This window comes from Myotis myotis, unplaced genomic scaffold, assembly GCF_014108235.1.
Source record: "Myotis myotis isolate mMyoMyo1 unplaced genomic scaffold, mMyoMyo1.p scaffold_m19_p_5, whole genome shotgun sequence".
NCBI classification, from domain to species: Eukaryota; Metazoa; Chordata; class Mammalia; order Chiroptera; family Vespertilionidae; genus Myotis; species Myotis myotis.
Window position 1 is genome coordinate 43,476,275 of NW_023416357.1, and position 15,249 is coordinate 43,491,523.

Here is a 15,249-nt window from a genome sequence, read left to right on the forward strand (position 1 = left end):
TCAGGGCACATGCCCGGGTTGCTGGCTTGATCCCTGGTAAGGGGTGTGCAGGAGGCAGCGATCCATGTTTCTCTTTCGTTGATGTTTCTATCTCTCTATCCTTCTCCCTTCCTCTCTCTAAAATCAATAAAGACATATTAAAATTTTATAAAAAGAATTCATATTTTATTGGGAAACTATTACCGTATAGCTGTGACAAAACAGCAAGGTAAGTGCTATTATCCCATTTGCAAATGAGAAAACCAATATGAGGTTAAAAAATTCACCCAAGACCACACAGCTTATACATGACAGCAGCAGGATTCAAACACAGTTCCTTTAGACTGCAAAGCTTATATTTTTGTTTGCTTGAATCTGTGTTTGTTTTGTTATACGGTAGTCCCCCCTTATCTGAGGTTTCACTCTCCATCCGAGGTTTCAGTTACCTACAGACAACCTCAGTCTAGAAATATTAAATGGGAAATTCCAGAAATAAACAATTCATAAGTTTTAAATTGCATGCATTTCTGAGTAGTGTGATAAAATCCTGAATGTTTTGCTCCATCCTGCCTGGGACATGAATCATCTATGCTGTGTGTGCTGCCTGCCCCTCAGTCACGTAGCTGCCATCTTGGTTATCGGATTGACTACCCTAGTGTTAAAGTACTTGTGTCCAAGTAACTCTTATTTTACTGAACAAAAGCACAAATGTAGTGATGCAGGCAATTCAGATATGCCAAAGAGAAGCTGTAAAGTGATTTCTTTATGTCAGTGGTCGGCAAACTGCAGCCCCTTGAGTGTGGCTCTTCCACAAAATACCACGTGCGGGCGCACACGTACAGTGCGATTGAAACTTCGTGGCCACACTCAAGGGGCCAAAGAGCCGCATGTGGCTCGCGAGCCGCAGTTTGCCGACCACTGTGTTAGGTGAAAAGGTGAGTATAGTGCAATAAGTTATTTTGACAGGAAGAGACTACATTTACATTCACTTAACTTTTATTATAGTGTATAGTTATAATTGTTATATTTTATTAGTTATTAATCTCTTACTGTGCCTAATTTATAAATTAAACTTTATTATAGGTATGTATGTATAAGACAAAACAGTGTATTAGGGTTTCTGTCTTTCTACCCCTCAGGCATCCCTTGAGGGTTTGGGGCATATTTCCTTTGGATAAGTAGTGGATACTGTACTTCAGCTCCCTGTTTATCCAGTTATATAATGAAATCTGGCTCTCCAGATTCTCTTAGCAACTATTTGTTGCCTAGAGTACTTTTTAAATGTGCTTCACCTGCCCCCACCATTCCCCAAACACTTATATAGCCTGTCTCATTTATTTAATGCCTTGAATTCTGCTAATGCCAGTTAATTAATCTGATGATATATACCATGATACCATGCTGTGTGAAATAGGGGTCCAGTAACATGCTATGTACATTGTTAAAAGTACTGGGGTAACACAACGTAGCCTGAAAGGATGATTCCATTGAAAACTACAGTCATAATTTGTAGGCTATGGGGGAAATGTTTTTTCAGTGTATAAGTCCTCATAACATTATTTAAATTAAATATTCTGTCCAGAAAGTATTACTCATTGGGAAATAGAGATGCAATTAAAGAAACCTGCTGAGTTTAAAAGCTCCTAAATTTCCTTTAAAAAGAAACAATATGGGTTTCTTACTTGAGGGGTTTTGAAGATGTGACATTCAAGAATAATAAGGGAGGATAACTAAAATTACCTTAGACTATTTTTTAAATCGTTCTTTTTAAGGAGAGAAACTTTCAGTAAAAATAATCATATTGGGTGTTATTATAACGCCCAAGGAGACCAGTGTTAAGAATGGTATTGAGTAATATTTACTACTAAAATATTGAAAGCAAAATAGCATAAATTTTAGGAAATGGTTGAATGAAGTTACTTCTTAGAATAGTTTATGGCTTATCAAAGTTATTTAAGTATTTCTAAATATTATGGAAATCCCTAGTTGAAAGAATTTTTGAATTCATGAGAAGGAATCAAGATTTGAAACTATGAAAATCATACTGAATACTAAAATGGTTTACTAATCTATAAAGATGCTTTGTACCATGTGGTTGTCCTATTTTATTATATACTCTCCTAAAATATTGGCATTGCTTCTCAGGGATTATCTTGAGAATGTATTATTGAAATTTAAGCTAACAAACTCTGCAATTTTAGTATTTGCTATTGAAATGTTAATTTAATTGTAGAATATGAAGCTCAGAATCTTACTAATATGCTATTATTTTTTATACGTGTTCATAAATAATACTATGTCATTCTAAATATCTCTTTTCAGAATGCTATTGCTTTCTTATGTATTCTAAAGTGATCTACCACATAATGATATCTGTAAGCTCATCACTTTGGGGTTTCCACTGAAAAAAGTCATAGACCAATTTTTCCAATAACTGTAACTTTCAATTAACTTTGGAAGACACCCTAGAATTTATGATTGTGTTTTATGCTAGACTTGGTAGAAGAATACAGAGTTACAGTGAAAGAAAGCTACTGCATTTTTGAAGATTTGGAACCTGATCGATACTATCAAGTGTGGGTAATGGCTGTGAACTTCACTGGATGTAGCCTGCCCAGCGAAAGGGCAATTTTTAGAACAGGTAAGGAGACGTTAAGAGGGTGTTAGGAGGCATTACTCAATTTTTCACAGACTATTGGGGTCAACCAATAAGCATTTAGTAAGCCTATTGCATGCTGGGTGTTGTGTAATGTGGGATATACAACTATGGACAAATTTTGGTGCTAGAGCCCTGATCCAGTTATACACAGGTTATTATAAGAACACTCCAGAGGGGTACCAGAGTTCGCCTTGAGCGGGGGCAGAATCAGAAATACCTTCCTAGAACTGATGCCCGAATGAGCTCCTTTAAAGGATCAGTAGGAAGTAAAGTGTTAAAAGGCGGTATTCATTTGAAGAAATCCTATGAGCAGAGACATCAAGGTAAGAAACAGTGTGGAGTGTCCAGGACACAAAAATAAGTTTGGTATTATTTCTTTGACTTCAAAACAAGTAGAGGAAAGCCATAAGGTGAGATAGACTAGTTCAATGATGGCGAACCTTTTGAGCTCGGCGTGTCAGCATTTTGAAAAACCCTAACTTAACTCTGGTGCCGTGTCACATATAGAAATTTTTTGATATTTGCAACCATAGTAAAACAAAGACTTATATTTTTGATATTTATTTTATATATTAAAATGCCATTTAACAAAGAGAAATCAACCCAAAAAATTAGCACCACGCTCTAACCAACTGAGCTAACCGGCCAGCTCAACCAAAAAAATGAGTTTGCGTGTCACCTCTGACACGCGTGTCATAGGTTCGCCATCACTGAACTAGTTAGTGTGTACAGAGTTAATATTTGCTAAGCTAAGAAGCTTGGGCTTTAATCATATAGGTGCTAGGAGTCCCAAAAAGGTGTTGCAGTGATGGTTTTAGCTGACAGTGCATTCCCATGATGGAGTCTTTTCACAAGAGGCTGAAGCAGGTATACTAGTAGCATAAACCAAGTTTGAATTGCTTTGAAGATAATTTTAACTACGTCAGGGGAATCAATGACTTATTCCTACCGTTTTATCTTTTCTTCTTGCCTTTTAAAGCAAATATTTATTGAGCATGTACTGAAGGCAAGATTATGGCTAAATTTTTGTACAGAGAAGGGGACAAGAATCTTCATTTTTATTTGCTTGTATAATAAAGAAACTTGGATAAGATTTACAGGAAGCTAATATCGGAAGCTAGCTGGGAATGGGTGAAAACTGGGCAAGTTTTGGAAGGCAAGGGTGGGAGGGAGATCTTTCACTACATAAAATTTTATACCTTTGGAGTTTTCAACCCAGAATGTATTTTTAATAAAAAATTAAAATAAAATCATACCTGAGAATTCTTCCCAGGCTCCAGGGAAGCAGAACTTTAATTCATTGCCCCACAATTGACTTGGTTCTCTCTCTACAGCACCCTCCACCCCTGTGATCCGTGCGGAGGACTGTACCGTGTGCTGGAACACGGCCACCATCCGATGGCAGCCTGCGAATCCAGAGGCCACTGAGACCTATACTCTGGAGTATTGCAGACAGCACTCTCCGGAGGGTGAGGGCCTCAGGTAAGAATCCTTTTCCACAGGGAGACCCCACCTCTCCACAGAGAGAACCTGGGGTACCAGAAGCCTAGCTCAGAGCCTAAAGTCAACCTCTGAGCTTATGCTCATAGAGGGAGAAAACTTCTGAAATCCTGCTGAGCTAATTAAGTTGACTTGATTTGCAGCTCCATCACTATTCATCAATGAACTCTAGGTTTGTAATAAAACATATGCTACCATGCAGAATAATAACTCCCTTGTAAGAAAAATGTAACATTTTTTGAGGTATGTTTAACCTGAATCATTAGACAGGATTTATGCATATTTTATGCTCATTTTAGTTATGTCAGAATAGGTACCACCTAATTCAGAAAACAAATGGTGAGTTTGTAATACATTGTAAATATGTTTTTGTAATGTATAAATGTAAATTTTAATGTCTGTAATATATTGCTAATATTAAAGGAGCTAATTACACATATAATCCCAGAGACATACCTGCTTCTCCAAGAGCATGAAGAATCTAGAGATTTTTGCAGGAAAAAAAGAAATGTAAAGCTTTCTCACTAAAATTATGAAGCTAGAATTTATCAGTAAAGGCCTGTGCATCCAATGGGCATAAGGTAAATGTTAATTCATTTACTAAGCTGTGTTTTCTTCTGCTTCATGGCAATAGGACAACTTCATGTTCCATTATGGATATTAAGACCGCTATTATTAATATTTATATTTTGATAGAGACATTTTTGTTAAAAAAACAAATTTACTGAGGTAAACTATTGTGATAGGTTATGGGACTTAGAAATAATGGTGTGAAATTAGACAGCTTTTCAACAAAGTGTATTATTAAGCTCTTATTTACATGATCAGTCAACAACTGTTTATTTAGTTATGATGTGAGATTTCATACAACTGAACAATAATTATAGTTTCTTTCAAGTGTGTGAAGACAATTTTCACAAAATAATGATCAAAAGATGAATTAATGTTGGTCAGGTAGGATGTAGGCATTTCAGCAGAAGTGAGATCAGAGCAAATATGCATCTCTGCTAACACGCCAGTTGCTGAAAGGCAGGCTTCAACACTCAGCAAGTAGCTGAGAGGTGAAAGCAGGCCAGGCCAGAGGGGTGGAGGGGGGAGAGAAAGGGCAAAAGGAAAGGAAGAGACAGAGTAGGGGAGACAGGGACAGAGACACTCAGAGGGAGAGTATAACTTTTATTGAGCATTTACTACGTGCCAAGTCAATGTCCTAGATGCTTTCTATGTGTTGCCTTATTTAACCTTCAGAAGAACTCTGACAGAAAACAGGTACTTTGAGAGGCTACTCAGCTAGTGAGTGGCACTCGGGATTCGAGCCCTGCTTTGTTTGATTTCACAGCCGAGCTGCTAACCCCTATTTAATGTGGCTAAGAGGAGCCCTGTACCTTTTCTACAAAAACTTCTGATGCTATGAGAACGTTATGTGAGGAGTGCTGAGTCCCAGGGCAGTCTCTCCCACCCTTCTCCTCCCTAAGGGAGGAAAATCCAGTTCTCTGAGGAGTGTTCTGGAATGAATCATCCTTGCTATGGCATTAGTCCCCAGTTGGCATTTGCATAAATAACATCAGCACAGTTGGATTCTTAATCAGCAGAAACCTGGAAACTCTGAGACCTAGTAGCCATGCCACTGAGGGAACTGTGATGTCATCTAATAAATGTGGCTACAAGGAGAAGAGGAAGGGAAGCAGGAGGGGAGGTGGCATCCACTGAGGGCCTTCAACGTGCCAAGAACTGTGCTAAGTTTCATTTAGCCCTCTCAACAGTCCTAGGAGGAAGGAAATGACCTCCATTAATTGAGGCTCAGGATGGTTAAATAATTTAGCCAAGGTAGTAAATGGTGGAGTCCTTATGCCGACGAAGTTAGCATACCTCAACAACCTGACTACTGGGAGCTATTGTGTATCCTTAGATTCCTTTGTCGCATGAAGAAAAAAAAAAATGGATGTAAAGAGAGAATGCAGTACCATTCACAGCCCCTTTGATTAATGTTTTTCCTTTCTCTGATCAATCTGGGGCCCTCAAAGTAAAAACAAATGTTTATTTGATATCAACAGTGAACAATGTATTCCAAACAAACCCTTCTATCAAAGCCAAAGTAACAATGACAGTTCCACTTGTAGGGGAACAGTGGCCATCCACCAATTTCATAAAGACAAAAGTTGAACTTAGCAAAACATAAGGCTTGTCATTAGTTTATTCTAGCTGAGACTTTGCCAGTGGGTTCATTTTTATCTTCCTCATCAAAGGAGAGCATCTGAGAGGCTGGATAAGCAGAAGTTTATAGTTGTTATGAAACAATACAAGTATCCTTTATTATTGAATGGATATAGTCCAGCAAGTTTAGAAATGAAGGGAAATTCCACATGCAGAGCCTTGTTGATGGTTTGGAGCTGTGTTGGCGATGGAGCTGTTTTCCAATTAGGTGCTAAAAGACTAGCCAGTGCCAGGAGGTGGAATGGTATGTCCAATCCACAGCCCATGGATGATTCTCCAGTCTCTGAATCACTGCTGGTCTGACAATAGATAATTTTTTGAAGCAAGCAAAATTTTGTTGGCCACAAATCACAACCCTACTCATTTGCTAAGTCTATTGTGGATGCACCATATCTCAATGACTTATACCCTAGGTGGGCATCAACAGACTGTGAAGTAATTCATCCTTAAGCTCAGAGGCCCAGGGCTGAAAAACTTTTTTGTATTTCTTTTGGTACTCCAATTTAAGAGTTCCGGAGGGAAAGAAAAGTCAGCGGCCATGCGTCTTAGGTCTTTTGACCATCTGGTTCTTACAACCACTTTAAAACATTCCTTACAGTGTCTGATGGTTTAAAACTGTAAAACATTAACGATAATCTATATTGCTCAATCTCTAAGATTTCCACTGTAGACAGCTAGTCAGAAATAGAATTGATAAACAAAGAACCTCAAAACTTGATCACCACAGTCAATAAAAGCAAATAATTCCTACTTTCCCCTCTATTAGAACCACATTCTTCACTTTGGCTTTCTGCCCAGCAGCACATAATTTGTTGGGTGTCTTGGAAAGAACAGCAAGCCAAGGGTTGTCTGATCCTACTCACTTGACTACATGGAGGGATCATTATGTAAGGTTGCAGCCTCGGTGCCTGGGACAGTGTTTGGCATATTGTAGCTACTCAATAAATATGTATTACCTGAATGGGCAAATATCAATTAGGATTGCACACATAATACTGACTCTAATAAGGAAAGTTTGACAAACTTTGAAGATAATCTCTTATTCAAAATGGGGAAAAAATAAAACTGTGCCAACAAAATAAAGAAGAATGGTAAATGACTTAATTTTAGTGTTTGGATACTTAGCTAGGAGACAGGTCTAGTTCTATAGGCTGGAAACCTTTTCATGGGTCACAGATAGTGAAGGGCACTTATAATCTTGCTTATCCATTGGTTATATAGCCCTTATTTTGGTTCTAGGATCTATGCAAAAGCCCTTTGCTAAACCAGATCCAAAAATTAATCCAGAGGCCATTCAGTGCAGGGAAGTAAGGGGATCAACAATTACTTCCTTTTTTAAATATATATATATATATATATATATATATATATATATATATAGAGAGAGAGAGAGAGAGAGAGAGAGAGAGAGAGAGAGAGAGAGAGAGAGATTATTGATTATTGATTTTTTTACAGAGAGGAAAGGAGAGGGATAGAGAGTTAGAAACATTGATGAGAGAGAAACATCGATCAGCTGCCTCATGCACACCCCCTACTGAGGATGCACCCACAACCAAGATACATATCCTTGACCAGAATCGAACCTGGGACCCTTCAGTCCGCAGGCCGATGCTCTATCCACTGAGTCAAACCGGTTAGGGCAGTTACTTCTTTTTTATGTGACTCAGTTTGACTGGGAGAGGACTGGGATATTGTCTGTGTAGATATTTAATGAATGTCTGTTTAATGAATGAATGAGTGGATGAATGATGGGATTAGCCAATCTTTTGTGCTTGCCAAATCCAAGTCTAACTGGCTGGAATCTCTAGCAAAGAAGAGAAAGAACTAAGAACTAAATCACTTCACATCTCTTTCTCCCACTCAGTCCCTGAAAAGACAGACAGCCTTAAAAGTTCTGGTCTGGAGTAGGAAGAGAAGTTGGAAGAAAATGGAAAGGATGAATAATATGAAAACACACACACACATGGAAACATTCATCTTCAAACCTGCATGTGTTCTCTCAGTATGATGGCCTCTAGGATATTCCAATTTAAAACCAAAGGTGCTGGTTCAGCTCCTATGGTGGGTGTTTGAATGCAATGAGCCTATTGCGCTCCCAAGTTCCATGACGCAGTGTCTGAAATAGCCCAGCAATTGCCTCCATTCCATAATCCTCACAGAAAACACATTTGCATATTTTTGTGTGGGGGCACCAGTGGCTCATCCCAGCAGTCAGTCCCTGTTGGGATTGGGGGTGGGCGGGAGTGACAATCCCTGGCTTGTGTGCGGGGGCTGAGGGAGCTCCTACTCACCCTTTCCTGTTTTTCTTTGAATGCTCTCCTCAGGTTGGGTGGGCTCAAAACACTTTTAAAAATTTTCCACTGCTTGGCTGTTTCCTCAGCTGTTCTGTCTCTCCTGTGTGGAGAGAAGTCAGCAGGGCTGTGGGTGGAGGAGGGAAAACTGAGAGAAATATAGTACAGGCATTAGCTGTGTGGGCTGTACAGAGAGAAGCTTTGCATGGAATGACAAATCTGTGAGACTCAATATGCCACACAAGTCGGTGACAGAGACTGTGGGCAGGGAGACCCTTGGGGATACGGGGTGTTGGGCTCTGGATGCTGGGCCTGTGAGCTCACACTCCTCCTGCTTCCAGGGTGGGGGCCACATGTGGTGGGGCAGGAACAGAATTGTCTGTCACAGTCGGATGCTCCCGCTGGGGACACCTGCCGCTTCATCTGTGTAATAAGGACAAATAAGGGTAATTTTCCTAATGCGCCTAGTGCCTGAACAAGGTGAAAAATCCCAGCATTTCTTTCTTTTTAAAAACTTTTTGCTAAGCTGAATAGGCCATGAGTGACAAATGATCAACTTCAAGTGATTTGACCTTCTCTGCAACCTGTGGGTAAAGGAGGCAGCCATCCTACCCCATCCTTGCTTCGAAGGATGACAGGAGGGTCACTGACATGATTGGGCCAGAATTGATTAAGGAATTATGAGCTAGAAGCTCCTCTTTATATAGTATTGATTTCCTGCCCCGGGTGGTAATATCCCTCTGCAAGGAACCCTTGGGAAAGTGAGTAACATGAAGATGATTTCTTTTCCACCCCCAGCATCCTTGGCATTCGGCTTTTCCTAGATCTTTCTTCCCAAATGAATCTGATTTAACTTTCATTATTTAAATCCTATATACTTCCTGGTAATATAGTAAAACCCCAATCAATGGGAACCCAACTTGTTCCTTCACTTCTGTCTTATGTTCTGTCAATTTCCAAAAGTATTCAAGTAAAAGACCCAGACATAATAGAACCTTTAAAAACAATCCTGTAAGAACAGGAGCCAGATAAACCAGGGGTGAGGAGATTGTATCGAAAAGCACAGGTTAAGAACAGTACCTCAGTGGAACATAAAATTTAAATCTGTACTTCCTGGCAGCTACGATGAAAACAGGAGAGAGGGGGAGAGAGTAAGAGGGAGAAAGAGGTTATATAACTCATCTCTTTTTAAAAAGGAAGCACAACATTTCACTAAGAGAGACAATTATATTTCTTGACATTCAGCTTGAAGATGAATTTTTCATGTAGAACTTTATATAAGGGCTATTGAACAAGATAATAGTGATTATAGTTTAGAGCAGTTTTACAAAAGATGAAAAAACATTCTCTAACCATTTTTAAAAATGGGATCTGAAAACATAATGTTAAATCATTACGTATAGGCAATTCTAAGGGACCTCAAGTAATTGTCCACATGTGCAGCCTCAGAGCAGTAAAGGAGAGATTAGCAGCGGTTCTCAACCTGTGGGTCGCGACCCCTTTGGCGGTCAAACAACCCTTTCACAGGGGTCGCCTAAGACCATCCTGCATATCAGATATTTACATTATGATTCATAACAGTAGCAACACTACAGTTATGAAGTAGCAACGAAAATAATTTTATGGTTGGGTCACAACATAACTGTATTTAAAGGGCCAGAAGGTTGAGAACCACTGGATTAGAGGTTCTGGAAGAACAAATGTGACTAGGCTCCTGGGATTCTCTATTCACTGAGGCTTTGGAGGGTAACCTAGAGAAAACAGGAATCCAGGATCCTTCTGCTGGAGTCCTTGGCTCACTTTGATTTTGTGAGAATTCTAGTTACAGGGGAGCTTGAACATTTAGCCCTCATGGTATATGTCTACATTATTATGAACTAACTAGAGGCCCAGTATGCGAAATTTGTGCACAGTTGGGGAGGGGTTCCTCAGCCAGGCCTGTGCCCTCTCGCAGTCTGGGGCCTCTCACTCCTTACCGCTCGCCTGTTTGCTGCTCCTTACCACTCGGCTCGCTGCTCCTTAGTGCTGCCGTGGCGGCCGCTGCGCTCGTCAGCCATGAGCCTGGCTTCTGGCTAAGTGATGCTCCCCCTGTGGGAGCACAATGACCACCAGGGGGCAGCTCCTGCATTGAGTGTCTGTTCCCTAGTAGTCAGTGCACATCATAGCGACCGATCGTTCTGGTCATTCCACCGTAATGGTCACTTAGGCTTTTATTATATAGACTAGGGTCCTAGTGTATAAATTCACTTAGGCTTTTATTACATAGACTGGGGGCCCACTGTAGGCTTCAAGGCTGCAGGGGGCACAGGGGTGGGTCTCGGCCCATCCTCCGTGCCCCCGCCCGGCCCCTCCTGCTGTGCCCCCCCCCCCCCGGTCCCGTCTGTTGGCAGCCCCGCTCCCGCCCCCACTCCCATGTGCTGACGGCACGGAGCGACTGGGGCCAGCACCAGCAGCAGGTGCAAGCTGGGCCGTCACCGTCAGCAGGTGTGAGCAGCAGCTGATGCCCTGATCACCCCTCAGGAGCAGGGGGAGGTGGAGAAGCCCTGAGGGATGATCGGGGCCGGCAGCTGCTGCTCACACCAACGGACAGTGTGGAGCAATCAGGGTCGGTGCTGGACACCAGCAGCGGGTGTGAGTGGTGGCTCCAGCACCGGCAGCGGGTGCAAGCGGGGCCAGCGCCGGCAGCAGGTACAAGCACTGGGCGGGACCGTGGTGCGTGGGAGCAAAGAATTTTTAGTAACCATCAAAGGTTCACCCTGATGACTGTGACCGGCGCCCTACCTTGATCTGGTGCCCCCACTCACCTGCTCCACCATCCTGCCGCAGCCAATGCCCGCTATGTTCTGCGTGCAGCCCCTGGTGGTCAACGCACGTCATAGCGACTGGTTCGGTTGTGTTGCCATTTGGTCTATTTGCATATTAGGATTTTATATATAGATAGTGATGTTTAGGTAACACTGAGTCTCATATCCTCATTTACAAGAAGAAAAATAGTCCTGTTTAAATATTTTTGCTAACTTTTTTTAAAATAAAGAATCAATATATAAAGAATTTTCGCCCTGGCTGGTTTGGCTCAGTGGATAGAGCGTTCGCCTGCAGACTGAAGGGTCCCAGGTTCGATTCCGGTCAAGGGCATGTACCTTGGTTGCAGGCACATCCCCAGTGGAGAGTGTGCAGGAGGCAGCTGATTGATGTTTCTCTCTCATTGATGTTTCTAACTCTCTATCCCTCTCCCTTCCTCTCTGTAAAAAAAATCAATAAAATATATTAAAAAAAAAAAAGAATTTTCTTCCAAATCCCAGTTTAACCAACATTTTTCATCTTAAACAAAAAGTTCCATATTTACTCTTTGTTTTAAGGTTTTACAAATGGCTTCCAACAGCTAGAACTATTTAGTTAGCTTTTGTATTTAATGTTGCTTTATGTTTTCATAGATTTTTCTCCTTTTTCCTGTTTCTCCCTCCTATCCCTTCTTACCCCACACTTCTTATGACTGTTTCCCAAACCTAACTGATCATGAAAATCAATGAGGATGCTTGATCAAGCTTAGATTCACAGGCCTCTCTTGAGAGATTTTGATTCAGCAGGTTTAATGTGCCTAGGCAGGTTTGGGAAACACTCCTTTACTAGCTGTCCCCATAAGGCCTAGCAGTGTGCTCTGCTCACAATTCACATTAAGTGGTATTGACTAGCTGAAGATTGGTGCTGCCAACAGGAATGCCAATAGGAGCCCACTGTGTTTTTAAAACACAGTTTATACTTAGCCATCTGTTGTGTACCGCGGCAGCAGCACCCTCCTAGGCTGCTTCTGGGAGTCAGAGCATGGGATTGCTCCATATTGTTAGTACACATGCCGCTGCCCTCCTCCAGGAGAAAGCATGCTTAGATCCAGGTGTTTGGCATGGCAGTACAGAGGACAGGCACTCCTCATGGTTGCCATAGCACCTCAGGTTACCTTAAGCGCATGCACATTCCTTCCCTCCATTCCACAAGTAGCTTTTTGAGAAGCTACTTTACAAAGTTCAAATTAATGTGCATTCTGCAAGCATAGTCAACCAAGTCCTGAACCCCTGAGCTTGTAACACAGCTCTGAAAAGAAATTATTTAATTAATTTTGGATAGATAATGTATAACATATGGTACAAATTTAAAAGATACAAAAGGGAATAAGTGAAAATGAGTCTATACGTCTACCTATACGTCACCTACTCAATGCTCCTCTCCAGAGGCAATTACTACCAAACTCATACTTATTCCTTCAGATGACCTGTGCACATACAAGCATCTATATTTTTTCAACAAATGATTTTTTCAACATATATATTTCTACCACCTTGATTTTCTTGTTTAAAATATTTTTGGGGCCCCAGATGGTGTGGCTCAGTTGGTTGGAGCCTCGTCTCATATACTGAAAGGTCACGGGTTTGATTCCTGGTCAGGGCACATAGCTGGGTTGCAGGCTCAATCCCTGGTTGGGATGCATATGGGAGGTGATTGATCCATGTTTCTTTCTCTCCCTCTCCCTTCCTCTTTCTTTAAAAATCAATAAAAACATACCAAAAAAATTAAACAACAAAGAAGTGTCACTAGCCTTGAGCGGGACCCCATAGCCCATTGTCTCCGCGATGGTGGCCTGTCCCCGCCGCCTGGCGGGCTAGGGCAGGGGAAATGTGGCAGGAGGAGTCGGATCTGTCTCTCAGTATTGCTCAGATAGTCCAAAAACTCAAGGACTCCAGTTTGTACGCTCAGTTTAAAAAAAAAAAAAAAAAAAAATATATATATATATATATATATATATATATATATATATATTTTCTTGGTTAGTGTCCCATATCGGTCCCTATACTAGTAAAACTGCCTCATTTTAAAAAACAATTCCATTCTATTCTGTTTTAAGAATATAATTGGAACCCAGCTGGCATGGCTCACTGATTGATTCCGTCAGGGCACATGCCTGAGTTGCAGGTTTGATCCCTTGTGGGGGGCATGCAGGAGGCAGCCAATCAATGATTGTCTCTCATCATTGATGTTTCTATCTCTCTTTCCCTCCTCCTTCCTCTCTTAAATCAATTAATATATATTTATATAAAATCTGTTCCATTGATCTATGTATTTGTGTTCTATACAATTTTCATCATTATAACTTTATAATTTAGAATTCCTAGTAGGTTAGGTTGCTTCTTCATGACTCCTTCTCCCCCTTCCCCCCCTTTGTTAGTTACTATAGAATTATATTGTGATTCTGAATCTGGCAACTCCCTGCCCTTGAAAATTTAATATATTAAAAGATCATGTTAAATTGATAGATTAACTTAGGGAGGGTTGAAATTTTGGTGATGTTACATTTTCCTGTCTATCCAGGAACTGATACGCCTTCCCTTTATTCAAGTCATTTGTGTGTTTTCCCTCAGTATCATCTTTAAAGTAATCTTTGATATAAATTGTATGCATTTTTATTATATTTGCGACTACTCCTTTTTATTATTATAGTTGAAATAAAATATTATATTTTGTATAATATAGTACTACAAATATATATTTTTAGTTTCACGACATAATTCAATATTTACATACCTTGCTAAAGTTATAATCATGATAAGTCTAATAATCATCTGTCACTGTCCAAAGGTATTATGATATTATTGACTATATTCCCACTCCTATGTTGTTCATTACATCCTGGTGACTTGTTTCTTTTATAATTGGAAATTTGTACTTCTTATTTCTCACCTTTTCATCCAGCCTCACCCCTAACCCCTCTGGCAGCCATTACTTTGTTCTCTGGATCTATGAGTCTGTTTCTGTTTTGCTTTGTTTGTTTTGTTTTGTTTTTTTTAGATTCCACAAGTAAGTGAAATCATATGGTATTTATTTTCCTCTGCCTGACTTCTTTCACTTAGCATAAAACCCTCCAGGTACATCCATGTTGTTACAAATGACAAGATTTTATTCTTTTTTATGGCTAATATTCCATATATAGATATAGATATAGATATAGATAGATAGATAGATAGATAGATATACATATAGATAGATATAGATAAGATATAGATAAGAAATAGATACAGGGAGGGGCGGAGGGGCACCAGAGAGGAACGGACGCACGCCGAGCGGTTGCTTGGTGACGCCCGCTGAGGAGTCCCAGGGTAAAAAGGTCCAGGAGAAGTGTCACTAGCCTTGAGCGGGACCCCATAGCCCATTGTCTCCGCGCCGGCGGCCTGTCCTCACCGCCTGGCGGGCTAGGGCAGGGGAAATGTGGCAGGAGTAGTCGGATCTGTCTCTCAGTATTGCTCAGATAGTCCAAAAACTCAAGGACTCCAGTTTGTACGCTCAGCTGGAACGTCAGGCCTGGCCTGATACTCTCCAAGTCCCTCCATGCTACCTCAAAGGGTAAGAGATTGTTCTTTTTTACTGCTGCACAGTATTCCATGGTATAAATGTAGCACAGCTTTTTTAGCCACTCATGTACTGATGGGCACTTAAGCCCAAGGTGCTTTGTAAATACCAGGGAGAGGCACTTGGCAAGTCCTGGGGCTTCACAGGATGTTTCCTGACCAAGATCATGTGCCATTAGTAGGTGAGGCCCAGGACAATGGTAGAGGTTTTGGT

General features: G+C 40.8%; 1 protein-coding gene across 1 annotated transcript in view; it reads left to right on the forward strand.

The window, feature by feature from the left end:
• The window catches only part of CMYA5 (cardiomyopathy associated 5), a 106,406-nt gene that overhangs the window by 68,411 nt on the left and 22,746 nt on the right, over positions 1 to 15,249 (forward strand). Inside the window, exons 8-9 of the mRNA XM_036308186.1 lie at positions 2,474 to 2,620; positions 3,973 to 4,120. Of these exons, the coding sequence (XP_036164079.1) occupies positions 2,474 to 2,620; positions 3,973 to 4,120 (295 nt within the window). The remainder of the gene's footprint in view (positions 1 to 2,473; positions 2,621 to 3,972; positions 4,121 to 15,249) is intronic.